Genomic DNA, 16,712 nt, shown 5'->3' with positions numbered 1-16,712 from the left:
GAGGAGCTCCCAAGCTGAAAGTGGCAAGCGGGGAGCCTCCCAGAAGAGCTAAGTGGCAGAGGGATTTGCCAGACTTGGAGTTGGGTCACATGACCACCCTGGAGCAACACAGACCAGAGCTGAGACACTGATTATTTTATTTTCATTTTAAATAGCTGTTTGTGGGGTGTGTGTGTGTGTGTGTGTGTGTGTGTAACTCTTAAATTGTTTTCATTGTGACATTCTGTTAAGGTAGAAGACTTAATTTTTTTTACATGTCTGCAAGCCGTAAAATAAATGTATTTAAAATATGTTATATATATGCATATATAAATGCTCCTTCAAATAGGTATCTTGTTTCTTCACGGCTAGTCGAAAATGGACAAATACTTTCTTTGTACAGAACCTTTTAGCCCTGTGTTTTTTGCTGATTAAAAGGATGTTTTAGAATTTTGCTTCATTTTATTTCTAACCATGTGACTTTATCAATGTTGTGATTTTTTTTGTATTTTTTATGTATAATATAGTCAGTGTCATAGATTGTAGCTTTTTTTTCTGAAAATAAATATACCATATGATACAGCTATTCCAATCCTGGGAATTTACCCAAAGTTAAATCAACATATGAAAGAGTTATTTATACCCCCATGTTAATTGCAGCATAATTCACAATATCTAGGATACAAACTTAGCCCAGATATCAACTGAATAATGCAAATGTATTATATATATGCAATGTAGTATATATACTAGTCAGCCTTAGAATAAGATTGAAATTGTGTCTTGCAACAAAATGGCTGCAACTGGAGATCATTATACTTTGTAAAATAAGCAAATCCTAAAAAGTCAAATATCATATGTTTTATGTGATATGTGCCATATCATGAAGATAAATTAAAAAGCATATAGCAATGAAACAGACATCTTGTGATATGATTGTTGTGTTTTACTTGTTGCTACTTCTTTGGAACCATGCTCTTCCCATTTTGGCTTGTTGGATGTTATGGTCAGTTGTGCTTTAACCATATCATTATAGAGTAGACTAAAACTGACTAGAACTGCAGGAGTTTTATGCATTATGTTTTTCTAGACTTTGACTAGTCATTAATTACTTTTCCCAGTTATCCTTTGGTGACTGAATGAGGACCTCTATTATGATACTCTGAGCAGTTTCTGTGTGGTTGCTGTTCATAATTAGAGGCTTTTTTCCATTTGTGTATTTTTGTCCCTATTTCTGTGAGTAAAGGATGTTTCAGTCTAATGCAGCTTTTTTCCCTTGTCTAGACAGCATTTGCTTAGAATCTTATTTTATCATCTTATTGGTTCTATCAGAAAACATAACAGTCATTTTAACTTAAGCCTAGATCAGCCCCAAGTAGCTTGCTCAGTGTTGTCTCTACCTTTCCAACTCCTCCAACACAATCTTGTTTTCTGTACGAAGAAGTTTTGGTTTATTTAATTATAGTTAATTGAAAGGCAAAATGATAGAAAAAGTGACTTTCTAGCCACTGATTTACTCCCCAAATGTTTGCCACAGCCAGGACTTGGCTATACCAAAGGCTGGAGAGAGAAACTCCTTTGATGTTCACCATATGGAAACCTGTCAAAATGCAAGTTAGTAGGAAGCTGGATGGAAAACCAAGGTGAGATGCTTTCCAGCATTTCACTACGTAATATAGTGTCCCAAACAGTCCATAACCAGATGCGCCACCACACTTGCTCCAAAATTTGTTTTGAATAGATATCCTGAAGAAATTAAGGCTACACAAACCCAAATAGACTTTTAACGATGTTGCTTGATGGCAGCTTTAGTTAAAGCCACATGAAGTGAATAACATCTAAGATGTGGTGGTGTATGAACTTACCCTGCATATAAAAGTCACATCATGAATCAATTAATAGTTTGCCCCAAATCACTTAGCAGGAAAGGAATGGATCCAGATTAAGAATCCAAGTGTCTGGATTCATATCACAGGGTGACCTGCATTGTAAATGCAGTGGTTTCAGTGTGTTCCTCAAAAGTTCTTGTGTTGGACACTTAATTTATATGATAATGATATTTGGAGATAGGATCTTTGAGAAGTAACTGGGGTTAGATAAGTTCATTCATGTGGGATCCTGGTGATGGGTGGTTTGAGTAGTTTTATAAGAAGAGAAAGAGAAATTGATGCTGCGATGCTGGGTCTGCCTTTCCCTATGATGGTCTTCAGCAAAGTATGATGCAGCCAAAAGGCCCACATCAGGGGCTAGGCAGATGGCCATGCCGCCATGCTCTGAGAATTCTTAGCCTCAAGAACTGTGAGCCAAATAACCTTCCATGGTTGGAAAATACCCAGCACTAGTATTTTATCATAGTACTCCTAAGGGGATCAAGATACAAATCAAGGAGGAGAATTTTGCAGTATTTTTCCTTTGGTAGTGGAGAAACCATGGCTTTTAGAGTTGGAAGCATATATCTTTAGTTCTTGTTCTAACACTATCTAAATGAGCGAATTGGCCCAGTAGTACATTGGTAAATCTTAGTTTTCTCATCTGGAAAAAAGGAATAAAGTTATTGTTACCAGTCGGAGTTTTTGAGAATGTACATGAGGGAATTTGCTACATTATTCATTACTTCATCCGGTTACCAACTGTTTGCCCAGTTCTTATGTGTGCTCACTTTGACGCATTTTCAGGCTGATCTGTTTTGGCCCATCTAGTCAAAACATACGTGCATCTTTTCATTTCTGTGTGTTTATTATGTGGAGGAGTGGTGCACAAAGTCATAGAGATTCTGTTAGAAAGGTCACATCCTCCCTCACACTCCATTGCATCAGATGCTCTCTCCTGCGCATGAAAACAGAGCCTCACAACATATGTCTGCAAAATTTCTTCAGGTGAGCCTGATACTCTCCTGATTTAGAATCATGGGGATGAATTACTGCAATTCTCAGTAAAAGTGATTTCCTGTGGGGTGACAATTCCCTAGTGTGGATAGCACTGAGTAGGACCTCTGTCTTAGAGCTCATGTCCAAAAGAGGCAAAAAGAAAAGAGGATTGGCAATATTGTTATAAGAAAGTTTTTGAACCCCAGAACCCAGCCTGGTTATTCAGTGAATCACTGTTAATTTCCTCTGTTCTTCTACAGTCTCTCTCCAGAATGAGGACTGTGTGCTTGTGTCAAGACAAAAAAAAATAAAATAAAATAACTCTTGTGCTTAATCAATAAGCTTACAGGCAAAGGAAAATCTGTACCCACTGACTATTTCTGTACTGGTATTAGAAGTGATATATGAAATAAAGGAAAAGATCAAGCCCAGGATCCTAGGCAAAGTATGCAGAGGATTAATATTTATTTAGTGAAAAATGATAACGATAGATAAATGAATATACTGATCTATTATGCATATAACAAATATTAAACATTGTAAATGTGTCTGGACTATCTTCCTTGCATTTAGATAGCATGGCTAGTAATACATAATTGAGCTCATTATGTAGACAAATGTAGCATACGATATGCTAAAGCAGACATTTTAATCATGTTCAACCTCTGGTAATGTTGATTTTCATCGTTTTTGAAGGCCCCGTGTATGCGGAACCTCTTTTGACATTCATTCCTTTTATGCAGTTCATTCAGCAAGTATCATATGCTTAGAAAAAAATAAGCAGATATAACTTACTTGAACTGATGATCAGGTAAGCAGATAATTATAAAATAATGTGATGATAAAGCTAGAAAGGTCTCAAAGTTTGTAATGAAAGCTCAGGGAAGTGGCATCTTACTCAAAATTTGAGATAATGAAAACTTTTTATGTATTTACTTTTATTTGAAATGCAAATTTTACAGACAAAAGGAAAGATTAAAAAAGATTTTTCATCCTCTGGTTCACTCCCCAAATTGCCTCAAAGTCCACAAAGCTTATCTGAAGCTGAAAACCTGCAGCTTCTTCTGGGTGTGCCGGGTAAGCAGATGTGGGGTCCCAAGGACTTGGTCATCCTCTGCTGCTCTCTCAGGTCATAGCCAGGGAGCTGGATGGAAAGTATAGCAGCAGCGAAACTATTACTCAATGGCATTCCTGCTCCACTACTGCAGTTGTCCTAGGACTACTTTTTAAAGGCAGTGATGCTAGATACTTTTATCATACTCCTATTAGGACTTAATTGTATTTATCATCTGATATTTTTCTCTGATTTTAAAAAACTATTTATTGAGCAAAAGTTGTACTCTAAGTTAGTGAGGTAACTAAACACTTCTCAAATAAGATTTAGGATCCTCCCTCAAGTATCTTACAACTGAATTCTGAAAAATCGAAGAGAGATGAGTGGATGGAGAGATGGACAGACAAGTTCATGAGTAGGTAGTTTTAGAAGATACCTTTAATACAAATAAATGATAAAGGTCAAGTGAAGTGCATTAAAATATGGTTTTATTAAAAGAATGATATATAAATCATGTGTTGCCAAACAATAGGGGTATTACTTTCATTGTGTGTATCATATAACATACATACATGAACTAAGCTACTAAAGACAGTTGTTTACATAAACGTTTTGAACCATCATTGTGTAATGCAGTCCAATGTGGACGAAAACTCCACTATGTATTATATGACTGCATGTAATTGTGACTGGGATAGTCTGCATTCAAAGAAAACTTGGAGGGAGGCCAGAATAGAAAGATAGTAGCTTTCCTTGATATATAAGATATAATTAGATTTGAAACAAAGTGACTGAGACATCCTGGGCTAGGAAAATGAGTATATTTAAGTTGAGAAGTCATAATGAATCAGTTAGGCAATGGGGACATCAGACACCTAGGCTGAGTTCAGAAGTGTATATGGCAGAAGAGTTGGGTGTGGAATATAGATGTGTAAAAGGAAATGGAAAGTATTTCATGCGTAGTCAAGAAGTTCAGCCTCAAGAAGCCATGATCATGGTGCTTTCCGTGGAATGACTCAGGATAATGAATTTGTCAGAAGTATACATGAAGAATGAGAGAGGGGTATTCCTGGAAAGAAATCAATTAGCAGATGATTAAAATAGATCAGACATGGTTAATAATGATGAGGATAATGACAGTGGTTACATAAAGAATGAGTGGGAAGGACATCTGGAGGGAGAAACTTAGCAGGCCTTGGTGATTTGACAAGTCAATGCACCCAAGAAGAGAACTAGGGAGTCAAAAGACTGGAAACATTTTCTGAGTTTTTATTTTAGTGATGTTTATTAAAAATGAGGCGGTTGGAAAGGCTTGTAGTGCCAGGTAATTTTTTCTGTATCATGTATGCTTTTGTTTCCCTGAAGAGGTACATTGGAAAGAAGCCTCATATTTCATGTGGGAACACTAAAAAGGAAGAGCACAGATCTACACTTTCAAAACTTCATACCAATCTCAGTTATTCAAAAGATTGAAATAGGCAAGTGCTTCATTTTACTTCTTTGATTCTCTGTCAACTGCAGAATACTATTCTGTTTAAGGCAGTTTGTTTAATTCTCACCATGTGTTAGAAAATACCATTCCTGCCTGCACTTAACATTGGAAGGAACTGAGACACAGACAAGTAAATTAGTGGCATACACATTTATGAAAAGCTAACTTCAAAATGTATGTGGAAAAATGTATGTAGTCACTACAGGTAATTTGTTTGAAATCTCCAGATGAGGATCCATAAACAGTTTTATTCTTGTACAGTCTTAAACTAGACTCATAAGGAGTTAAAAGAAAAGACTTCTACAGGATTCTAGATTATAACAATACATTCTAGTGTCTGTATAAAATAATAGGTAAGCCACACTCCTGTAGTATTCATTCCAACTTGAATCTGAAAAAGATGAAATTTTATAGCTATGTAGAAAAATCACAAAAACCGTGATTGGATATGTTTTGTATCTGAGTTTCTTTTTTAAACTTTGTTTTTGTTTTTACTAACATAAAGAGAAGAGATTACGTGTATTTCCTAGGTATAGTTCCCCGAACACAACCATGTTATCCCTTCATCACCTTCTCCCAACCTCAGACCTCCTCCTTCCATCCTTTTTTAAAAATTATTTTTGCCAAGACATGCTTTCAATCTATAACCACAGGCTTAATTATTTATAAAATTGGCAAGTTTTTATTTGTTGTGCTTGCATTAAAGGGTGCTGTCATATAATCCTACATTATTCTTAAAGTTACCTGTCATTTGGCAATAAATTGTGTGCTTCTTTGGGACATGATTTCTCTGTTTTAGATTTACAAAGCAAATCCACCATTTCATTTACTGTGGCTGTCTCCTCTGGCAAAGTTTACTTCCTGAAAAAGGAAGTGGTATTATGAAAGTCTGTGGGCTGCTATAATGTGTAATTCTATCCTTTACCATTGGAACTTGTTTAAAATTAGTTTTACTATATTTCATGACACAATTTTATAAGTATAGGGATTCCCTTCTTTCCCTCCCCATTTTCCCTTTTTATTTCCCCTGTTGCAACTTAATACAATTGGTCTTTCTTTTTATCTTGGCTTGAGTGAATTAAAAATGAAAATTTTAAGATGTATTTGATTTTATCTGTTATTAATAATGGAAAACAGCTGATAAACTTCAAGGAATAGAGGATACAGAAGATTGGCGGGATAATGAAAGGGTTTTTCATGTTGTACCTTTAATTTTTGTGACTCTGCCTTCCAATCCCAGGCTGGAGAGCTATTTCTACCATATGTCATCATTTGAAGCATCTACAGTGTTAAAATATGTGGACCAGTCCTCTGAAATGTCATTTGCAATGATACCCTAGGCCATATGTAGGAGAAACGTTCAGATTTGTAAAAATGTGTGAGCTCTATTGCAGTGCCTATGTCTGTATATAGAAACATAAATTTCAGTTATTTAGAATTTAAGATTAGAGAGCATGAAATTTTTTACTTCCAACAAGGTGAGGTTTCATGTACCACTGTACTATCCATAGCACCTGGCACTAAACCTTCAAAGGGTGCTAATACATCACGTTGCTTGGTTGGAGTACAAGAGGCCCATGCTCTTTGTCTCCTTCCACTTCACAGCCGAAACAGACTTCTTCACCTTCTCCCTTCTGTTTGTGATATTTCCATCCTCCCAGCCCCCCGGATGGAAAACCCCTGAGTCATTTGTAACTTCTCACTTGTTTGTGCTCCCTACATGTAATCAGCCACCATGTCCTGTCAAGTCCAATTCCTCATTGCCTCTCACATCTGCTCCTTCTGTCAGTTCTCACTGACATTCTCTTATTTCCCGCTTCTTACTTCTCTTATTTCAAGCTTTCCTTCTTTTACATGAAGTTAGAAAACCTAATTAGCCTTTTAGTCTCCTATTCTTTTGACAGCCAAATTCATCCTACCCTGCTTTGGTTGTAGCATATGCTTTCCCAAAGGACTTCAAGCCCAACAGGCAGACAGAGATTCCAAGCCCAGCACTATCTAATGCCTAGCTCTCTTATCTCCCATGATGCCTTTTCTGACAGTATATGTTGTGAAAATACAATCTTTTCTACTCAATTAAAATGCCCTCCTCTCCTTTTTTCAGCCTAAGCTTTTATCTCCGCTACATTCCAGGATCTAGTTTGAATACCTCCCCTTCATCTCTACCAATTATAACCCTGTCTGTGGCTCATGATTCTTATCACATGTGGTTCCCTCTCCCCCCCAAAAGAAACTGATCTGTTCAACTATCCCATCAAAATGTCTTCCTCCCAGAGCTTTGGTTACATTTGTCTTACCAAGAGTACATGACATGCTATACCTCATCTTTATGTATTTCTCACGTCGGTTATCAATTCCTGAATTTTCCTTCAATCCTTTTTTGTTTTCCTAATTCTTATAAGAGTCAGTATTTATTAAGTGGAATTAGATAGAAAAGTGAAACCCCTTGAAACTTGCCTGTGCTCCTGGGCTTGCAATATGTCTCTGTCTTTGTTTCAAACACTAAGTTTTAAGATTCAGTAGTCCTGGGAGAGGCCCAGTGAACTGTGACCAGAATACAAGAACTTTTGTTGTTTTCTACAAAAATTTGATTTCTTTTCTTTCAACATTGTCTTGGAGATTGTGATTTTTTTTTCTTCTTTTCAGAACACTTCAACTTTTAAAGCCAATCTGGCTAATTCTAGCTGTAAGTAAATTAGTTATTGGATATGGCTGACATAAGACTCATACTGCTTTTTCACATACAAGTTTTCACAGTGTTTTACTTGCATGCCAAAACTCATAAAATGTTAACTTGTACCTATTGGTTAATTGTAAATTACTATAGTGGATTGCTTTAGCAGCCATAACCAGAATGTATTAGAGATAAGGCAGTTGTGTTACTTATATAGCATTGGATATCTATGATATATCCATGTCTCAGCCTGAGAAGTCCAGAGGACTTAAGAAACACCTGTGCCTTCTGAAACATTAAATAATTCTTGAGCAAGATGGAGGAAAACACATAAGAGGAAATAGGAGGTAACAGTTGAGGGCATGTCCAGGGGAAGTTTTAGCGAATGCTAATAGGATGATCTTTAAGGGAGTAGGAGAGAAACAGGCACATGCCGTGCTGTTGGATCTAGAGCATAAGATGTATCACGTGCATCTGCCTATATAGAAGCTACAAAACCAACAGGTTCCTTGCAAGATGGGTGGGAAATGCAGCGATATGAACCAGGATTTTTCTTCAGGAATTTATAGATTAAAAAGCCTTTCCTGTATGAAACTTTGGCTCATTTTCTGCCCACAGAGAAAATATTTGTAATTCTACTTATTTTTGCTTTGTAAAAACAAACTGATTACCAGGAAGGATGAAGTTTTCACTGAGGCCTCTAATTCCTATTGCTCCTTTTATTTCATTTTGTAGGGCCAAGCAGGGAACTGTAACTTGAGTCCTGTAAACTGATACTGTTATACCTGTTCATCTGTATTTATCCATTGATCTACTCATATATATCATAAAGAGGCTAATGAAGGTTATATAAATCAAATGTGCAATCCCTTCCCTCCCCCTGAGGATGGGCGTATCCATACTCCCACCCTCCCCTCTCCTGCACAAATACACTTTCAACTCCACTAGTATACACCTGTAGTTTACAAATACACACATAGTCAATATTAGCTTGTGAAATGAACTGCTAAATTTTCAGACATTTCACACTTGCCATTTAAGCAGAGCTGTTATTAAAATTAAATTCTGCAAACAATTAGTTGGATAAATTATGTCAAATTAAGATCATAAATACTCACAATGTGAGGCTTTCTAATTACTACTGCATGCCTTTATCTATTATCTTAAGTTATTCATGTCTATTATATTTGCACTGAACACAGTTGAACAACTGCATGGGGTTTTTTTAAGATTTATTTATTTTTATTGGAAAGGCAGATTTATGAAGAGGAAAGACAGAAAGATCTTCTATCTGCTGGCTCACTCTCCAAATGGCCACAATGGCCAGAGCTAAGTTGACCAGAAGCTAAGAGCCAGGAACCTCTTCTGAGACGCCCATGTGGGTGCAGGATCCCAAGGCTTTGGGCTGTCATCAACTGCTTTCCCAGACCACAAGCCGGGAGCTGGAAGGGAAGTGGAGCAGCTGGGACATGAGATCCTGGTGCATGCAAGGCAAGGATTCCAGCCGCTAGGCTGCTCTCCAGGCACTACCAAGTACATGTTTAAGGCAACATTACATTTGTTGTCTAAAATGTGCCTGGATATCATTATCTATGCCATGGGAATTGGAAAACCTTATAAACCGTATGTCACTTTTTTTTGCTAGCCTTTTCTCAAGAGGGGAGCAACGAAAAAACATTTACATCATCAGTACACCACTCTGTTGATAACTTTTTTGCCTTTGTAAACGCTCTCTCTTCTGCTTGGAATGCCTTGCACACTGACACACATAGGTATGTGCATGCACACACACACTGGTGCGTACACATGGAAACATGCAAATACACACAGGGTCCACCATTAAATTCCACTTCATTAATTTAATTAGTGTCATGCCTTTCTGAAGACTTCTTAGGCCTCCCAGAAAGAGTTCATCTCTGTTCTTTTAGCAAATTATTTGTAGAATTATTTATTTGGAAGGCAAGGCAGAGTCATAGACACACACTCACACACATATATACACATACATACAGAGGAAGAGAGAGAGAGAGAGAGAGAGAGAGAGAGAGAGAGAACTTCCATCTGTTGGTTCACTCCCTAAATGTTCACCATGGCTGAGCTGAGCTGGGCCAAGCTGAAGCAAAGAATTTGGAACTCATATGAGTCTCCAAAGTATGTGGCAAGGGTACAAATGCTATTCCAGGCACATTAGTAGGGAGCAGGACCACAAGCATAGCAGCCAGGACTCCAAGTGACCCTCTGATATGTGATGTTCAAATTGTGAGCTGATGCTTAAATCACCTGCTCAAAATGCCAGTGTCCCTTTGTATCAGTTGTATAATTTGATTATTTTTATTTCAGCATCTATTATTATTTACCGTAACTGAATAGGAGATTAAGACAATAGAGCAAGTAAGTGATGGCATTTTGCGAAACCACTAAGCGGCACTGCCATGTAGTGGGGAGGAAATCATGAATATAGCTAAAAGCCTGTAAACAAACCAATTACATATGATTAGTGGACATCGAAGTTGATGCGATTAGCAGAAGGAGGAATGTAATACATGGGACAGTTTGGAAGCAGTCCTAAACAGGATTTCAGTTTGGGATATGCTAAATTTGATGTGCTATGAAAAGGCATATATGAAAAATTATTTAGCCATCAGTATTATATCAGTACTGGTAATGAGAAGGAAATTCCAGTCATCTGAAATGAACAACAATCATAATCAGTCATGCAAGGGTGTAAGTTGTACTTTCTACTCAGTAAAAGTATCCAAGGAAGCAATCAACTGTGGATCTGGAACTCAAGAAAATTTGAGTATGGAAATGTGAGTTTCCTTTACTCAAAGATGATGCTGATGCTCTAAGTGTAAATGGTATCATCCATAAAATATTTTGAAAGGAAAATAAATGGAGGAACCCTAGAGAATAGGTAAGAATGACAGAAATGAAAATAGCACATAAAAATGAAATGGTTAAATTTTTGAGTGGTGTGGGTGACAAATTATCTTGTTTATACTTCAAATTACATATTTTCCCTAACTTATGTTATAGCTGTTATATATACTGAGACGTTTCTATAAAATATTATATTAGTTCATATAGTACCAAAGCACTGTAGATTATGTGGCTTAAATAAGCATTTGTTTTTTCATAGTTTTAGAGGCTAGAAATATGAAATCTGAGTGTCAGAATTGCTAAATATTGGTGAGAGTTCACTGATGGGTTTTTTATTGTGTCTTCACATGGTGGAGAGTGATACAGGGAGAAATGCTTTCTAGAAATACTTATCCACTTTTAGAGCTGTACCATTTAGACTGCATTAGTTCCCAAGACCATCTTCCAATGCTAGTGCACTGGGGATTAGACTTTAACCTGTGAATTTACGTGAGTGATCCTCAGTCCACTGAAATTTGGAGATATGAACCTTTGTCCATTGATCAGAGCAACTATTGGTTAGATTTATTATTCAGTTATGGTTAAAGGCATGGTGAAACTGAAAATGAAAATAACACAGACAATGAGGGTAATAGTTGAATAGCACAGCAGGCTGTCTGGCTCAAGTATAAGAAAAGAGAGTAGAGGTCTGGGGATAAAAAGTTGCCTGTGGTGTGTCCTTAGAGGGCTCTGCTGTTGTTCTATTCCTCAAACTTAATAATAGGAACAATTTTGAGTTGATGAGAAAGTATTTGCATTTGAACAGTGAGAGTTGTTCTAGTTCTATTACTCAAGGAGTTCCTGAGGGAACTAAGTCTTCCAGAGTCCATATGGTCTGGAAAAGAACACCATGCTCAAATATGTGTGGGTCAGCAAACTGCTGTTTCTTTTTTATCTCCTTCCAGTTCTGAACGGATGCTTAATCATTTGCCCCATTATTGCAAATGCTACAATAATAATTATAGGCAATTCTTTGCTTCTTATAGCAGCAAATCTAAATCCTGCCAGTTGACATCCAGATCCATGCTCACTTGGTTTTTGTAACCCCCTCTCCTGTCTAATTGTCCCACGTTTTATCAACAGCTTTCCTAAGTCTCAGTCTGTGATTACCAATTGGGCACATTGTGTTGTTCCCTGCTGCCATGTTTGTTACATTATTTATTTTGCTGAAAATTTCCTTCCAATGTCCGTTTTGCCTATCCAAGCTATGTAGAGTCCATAAGACTTAAATTCATATAATTCAGATCATGTGCTTAGACGTTTTAAAGAATTAAGTTGTTTTATTCTAGTAGCGTTTCCTACAGGATTAAAATGCTGGTATGTGTTAATTTATGTATAGGAATATTTACTGTGAAAGATTGGAAAAACTTGAATTACATCAATGGGGAAATGATTGAATAATCACATCTTTTGCTTGCTATGGAATCCTTTGTATCCTTTGCAGCTAAGGAGAAGAATCAAATTCCTTTAACTATCCAATGAGTGGCCTTAAGTCCTGTTGGAATGAATGAAATATTTTGACAGAAGAATCAAATTCCTTTAACTATCTAATGAGTGGCCCTAAGTCCTGTTGGAATGAATGAAATATTTTGACCGTAAAACAGTAAACATCTAATAACCATAAATCATTACTATTGTTACTGTTGCATTAATGCTTATCATTAGAAAATGTGTCAACAATACATTTTGAATGTATAAGGCATTTTCTGTTATCAGCTAAATGTAGTATACATTTTTAAAGAAAACAATATTATATACTTACATATTTAAAAATGCATATATCCCTAAGCAAATTAAAGAAGTCCTAAAAATGCAGGCAAATCCAAGTGAATGGTCCCTTGGCTTTGAGTTCCTAGATTACCACCGAACGTGCAGTGTTTGTGAGTAAGGCAGTATATATCTACCTAGAATACCATAGCTAATTAGAGAAATGGGAGTGGAGCAGAGAAAGAGATTATTCTACTTCAGTGTTGTTATTCCATGAACTGCTATAATAAGCATGCATTACTTTTGTAATTGGAATTACACATTTAAAATGTATACCCCTTATTGTCATAATTGTAACTGCCCCAAGTGTAGTAAATTTTGTAATTTATTGCCAACATTTACTCTGTTCTTTCCTTAAAACACTAATTTGTGCAGCTTATCAAGAGTCCTGAAAAGTGAATACCATGACAAAATATGAATAGAAAAAAATATGAATAGATTTCAAAAAATTTTGCTCCCAAGTAAACTTATCATTTAATTCCATCTTTGATGAAATTTTGGAAAATCTCTCATATATAGAGACTGTGATGAAAACTAGGAATTTCATGAAGGGATACAGAAGTGCTTACTTTAGCACAGAAATCAGAGGTAGCTTGTTTTGAGAGCTGTGAGAACTCAAGAATGACACGTAGCAGTCTGTGTAAAGCTGGGACGTGGGTGTCCCTGGCAGGAGAGGTGACAAGCTCTGAGACGAGAGGGAACGTGTCCTTCAGCCCAGGGTGGCAGGAATACTTCAAGTCAAAGTTAGAACAGCCTGAGGTGAAATTGATGAGGGGCATAAGTGGTGCCATGCAGGGCACAGTAAGAATTGCGTTTTATCCCAAGTTTAACACTGATATTCTAACTTAAAAATTATCTGTTAAGGATATCAGGCCATAGTCTATTAGGGATTAATGGAATGTATTTTCAAACAACCAAGGTAATAGAAGGCTTTTCAATGGAAGAATATATCTATAAGAGTGCTTTAAAGCATATTTATATATATATGAGGCTTTGGTCATAATGATATTTAAGAAAATAAATGAATATGGACAGGTCAGTGGATCTTTTACAAGGTTGAAATTAGTAGTATAATGTATATTGTATTCCTTTATCTAGAACTGTTTTCTGTAGGCCACACTGAAAGGGATATAGTGGCTGTTTTATTTTTATTGAAGATTTTCTTTACATTGCAGATTTTAGTTTTGCGATATTCTCAAATTTAAAAGAGACATGTGTCCTTCTTAACTTTTAAAAAAGCTTTAAATTGTTAACGATCTTTTATGTAAAGTTCTCTAGAACCTCTGAATGTGACAAAAAAATATCTAAAACTGTACTTTTTTCTTTTGCTGTACCATGTACTTGGCTGTCTCTCTAGTAGTACTTCCTAAATTCTAGAGCCTTGGTATTTTTATTTGTGCTATTATTATTATTATTATTATTATTATTATTATTATTATATAATAGTTTTATAGGCTGTGGGATTTCCCTTACCTTCTCCTGATATCCCCTTCCCAAACACAGTGACTTTCCCTATATTATAACAATAGTATAGTTCTTCATAGACAGTCATAAATCCATCATTGTGGGCATGGACAGTGGCGCCTGATGTGCCGCTGGTGGAGATCTGGATCTGCTGGCTATTAGGTCTGGGGGCTACCTGCATCTATTTTGGTGTCCTAAATAACTAGGTTGTTGGTGGTGCTGAGCTTGCCAGAACCTGCTAGCTGTGTGATCTGAGGGCCACACGGACCTATGTTGATCTATAGGATGTCACCATCATTAGTGTCCCTGTAGGACTAGTGCAGTGATCCAAGCTCAGTGCCTGTACAGTCCTGTCCCACAATCTTTGCCTTCCTACACAAAATGGTGGGCCCGATTGGCTCTGGTGAGGGTCTGGGCTATGAGATCCAGTCTGTTCCTGTTTGGAATCTACTGCGCTGTCTCTTCTGGTTGACTCAAACAAATCAACAGGTGAGCTGTTCTTTGCAGCGTTCACCTGCTGAGCTCCCGGTGAATTGCCCTTCTCACCTGGCTGCCAGTCCAGCTGCTGTTGGAATTGAGTTTGCTGCTTGCTCACTTGCTGGCTGAGTTACCTCGTCCCTGCAACTCCACACTGTTGTCTTCTCTGCTTTCTCATGTTGGTCTGTCTCCAGGTGCCCCCCTGCCATCAGCCTGTCCTCTCCTATTTTCTGGAATGTGCCTTTTCTGCTTCACCCTGGCTAATGTTTCTCCGTCTGTTTAAATGTGTCCTTACTCTATTCCATCATCTTGATTCTCCCAGAACCTTTGTAATTTTTAGGCCATACAAATAACTATCTTCTGGGAAAATTTCCAAAGTTGAGTATAGTTTATATAATGTTCTGTAAACATTAAAATCAAGTACATATTTTGTACAAATCACAAGGCCAAATATATTGAAGGTTACTAGTCCAAACCCTTGCCTCTTGTTAGCAACAAAACTCATGTTTAAATGACAAGTAGAACCTATTATATGTTACTTCAAAAAGGATCAAATGTAGAATTGTATTTCAGGAAGGTCTTGCTTGAGTGGAAAGTACAAATACATTCTAACAGGATATTAGAAAATGAAACTCATTTTTTAGCTAACAAAACCACAAATGAAGGCATCTTTATCTTTAAAAACCTATGATATAGCTGCTAGGATTTTAGAACTAAAGCCGAAAGTTTGAAGGATCATGCCAGCCAGCCACCTTGAATGAGGCAAAATGACAGTGGACTACAGTGAGATCTGACTACAACATCAGCTCAGAACCCAGTAGTTTCCCTGACTGCAGAGTCATCTGTTTCCATTGTAGTGAGGCCATTCATGGCATTTTATACAAAGAGTGTTGGTGTGAAATTCAAGACTTACCTAGAGAACATGTTCACGTTTTCTTATTTTAAGTAGGCACACTTTATTGGCAGCAAACTGCTCCTTAGAGTTCCGTCAATCAGATGCATGTAATCATTTTCTTATCTAAAAATGGGAGATCTAGCTCACTGTCATAGTACATAGGTACAGCAAGTCCTTTTTATACCAACGTCTCACATTTTTAGAGTCCCCGTTTCAATCCTGGCTACTTTGTGCCCAGTCTAGCTGCCTACTAATGTGCTTGGAAGTCAATAGATGATGACTTTAGTACTTGAGTTTCAAACAACCAATATGGGAGACCCAAACCTTCCTTCTCAACCTGAGCAGCACTGGCTGTTGATACCATTTGGCAAGTGAGCCAGCATGTGGAGGATATGTCCTCTATCTTCCTTACACTGTCACTGTGCATTTTAAATAAATAAGTAAATAAACACACACAATTCTGTTAAAGAGAAAGTGTTTTTAAGAAAAGCATTTGAGGTGTTTGTTCGGTTATGTGTAAAGCTGATTCTTTATGTTCAGTTGGTAAAATGCCAGGGACCCCTGTCAAGAGCTCTGTGTTAATCTCAGGCATTGATGACTTGAAGTACTGAAAGGAAGAGCTATTTGCATACTGATCTCAGAGATTAACTTGTCACAAAGTCTCTCAAGACCTCTTTCCTGTAACTTTGTCTAACATTTGTTTTGTTTTAATTTTAACACCATGAAAAGAAGGAAAGCTCCAGGTGGACTCTATTCGGACAGGCTGTTGGTGTTCATGTAGAGTTGAAGCCAAATGAAGAGGGGCATTCCTCTTTGGATGGGACCAGAATCTTGAAATTTTTAGTGATTTGTTTATTTATTTATTTATTTATTTATTTATTTATTTATTTATTTTTAAAGATTTTATTATTATTGGAAAGCCGGATATACAGAGAGGAGGAGAGACAGAGAGGAAGATCTTCCATCTGATGAATCACTCCCCAAGTGAGCCGCAACGGGCCGGTGCGCCCCGATCCGAAGCCGGGAACCAGGAACCTCTTCCAGGTCTCCCACGTGGGTGCAGGGTCCCAAAGCTTTGGACCATCCTCAACTGCTTTCCCAGGCCACAGGCAGGAGCTGGATGG

The 16,712-nt window shown here is 37.2% G+C and overlaps 1 protein-coding gene across 1 annotated transcript in view; it reads left to right on the top strand.

Moving 5' to 3' along the window:
* The window catches only part of RIMS1 (regulating synaptic membrane exocytosis 1), a 452,176-nt gene that overhangs the window by 89,315 nt on the left and 346,149 nt on the right, over nt 1–16,712 (top strand). The window contains 1 exon segment of the mRNA XM_058661479.1: nt 10,819–10,839. Coding sequence (XP_058517462.1) covers nt 10,819–10,839 — 21 coding nt within the window.

The sequence above is a fragment of the Ochotona princeps genome, chromosome 1 (assembly GCF_030435755.1).
Source record: "Ochotona princeps isolate mOchPri1 chromosome 1, mOchPri1.hap1, whole genome shotgun sequence".
NCBI classification, from domain to species: Eukaryota; Metazoa; Chordata; class Mammalia; order Lagomorpha; family Ochotonidae; genus Ochotona; species Ochotona princeps.
Note: the sequence above shows the minus strand (reverse complement) of the source record. Positions and strands in the feature narration are given on the sequence as shown.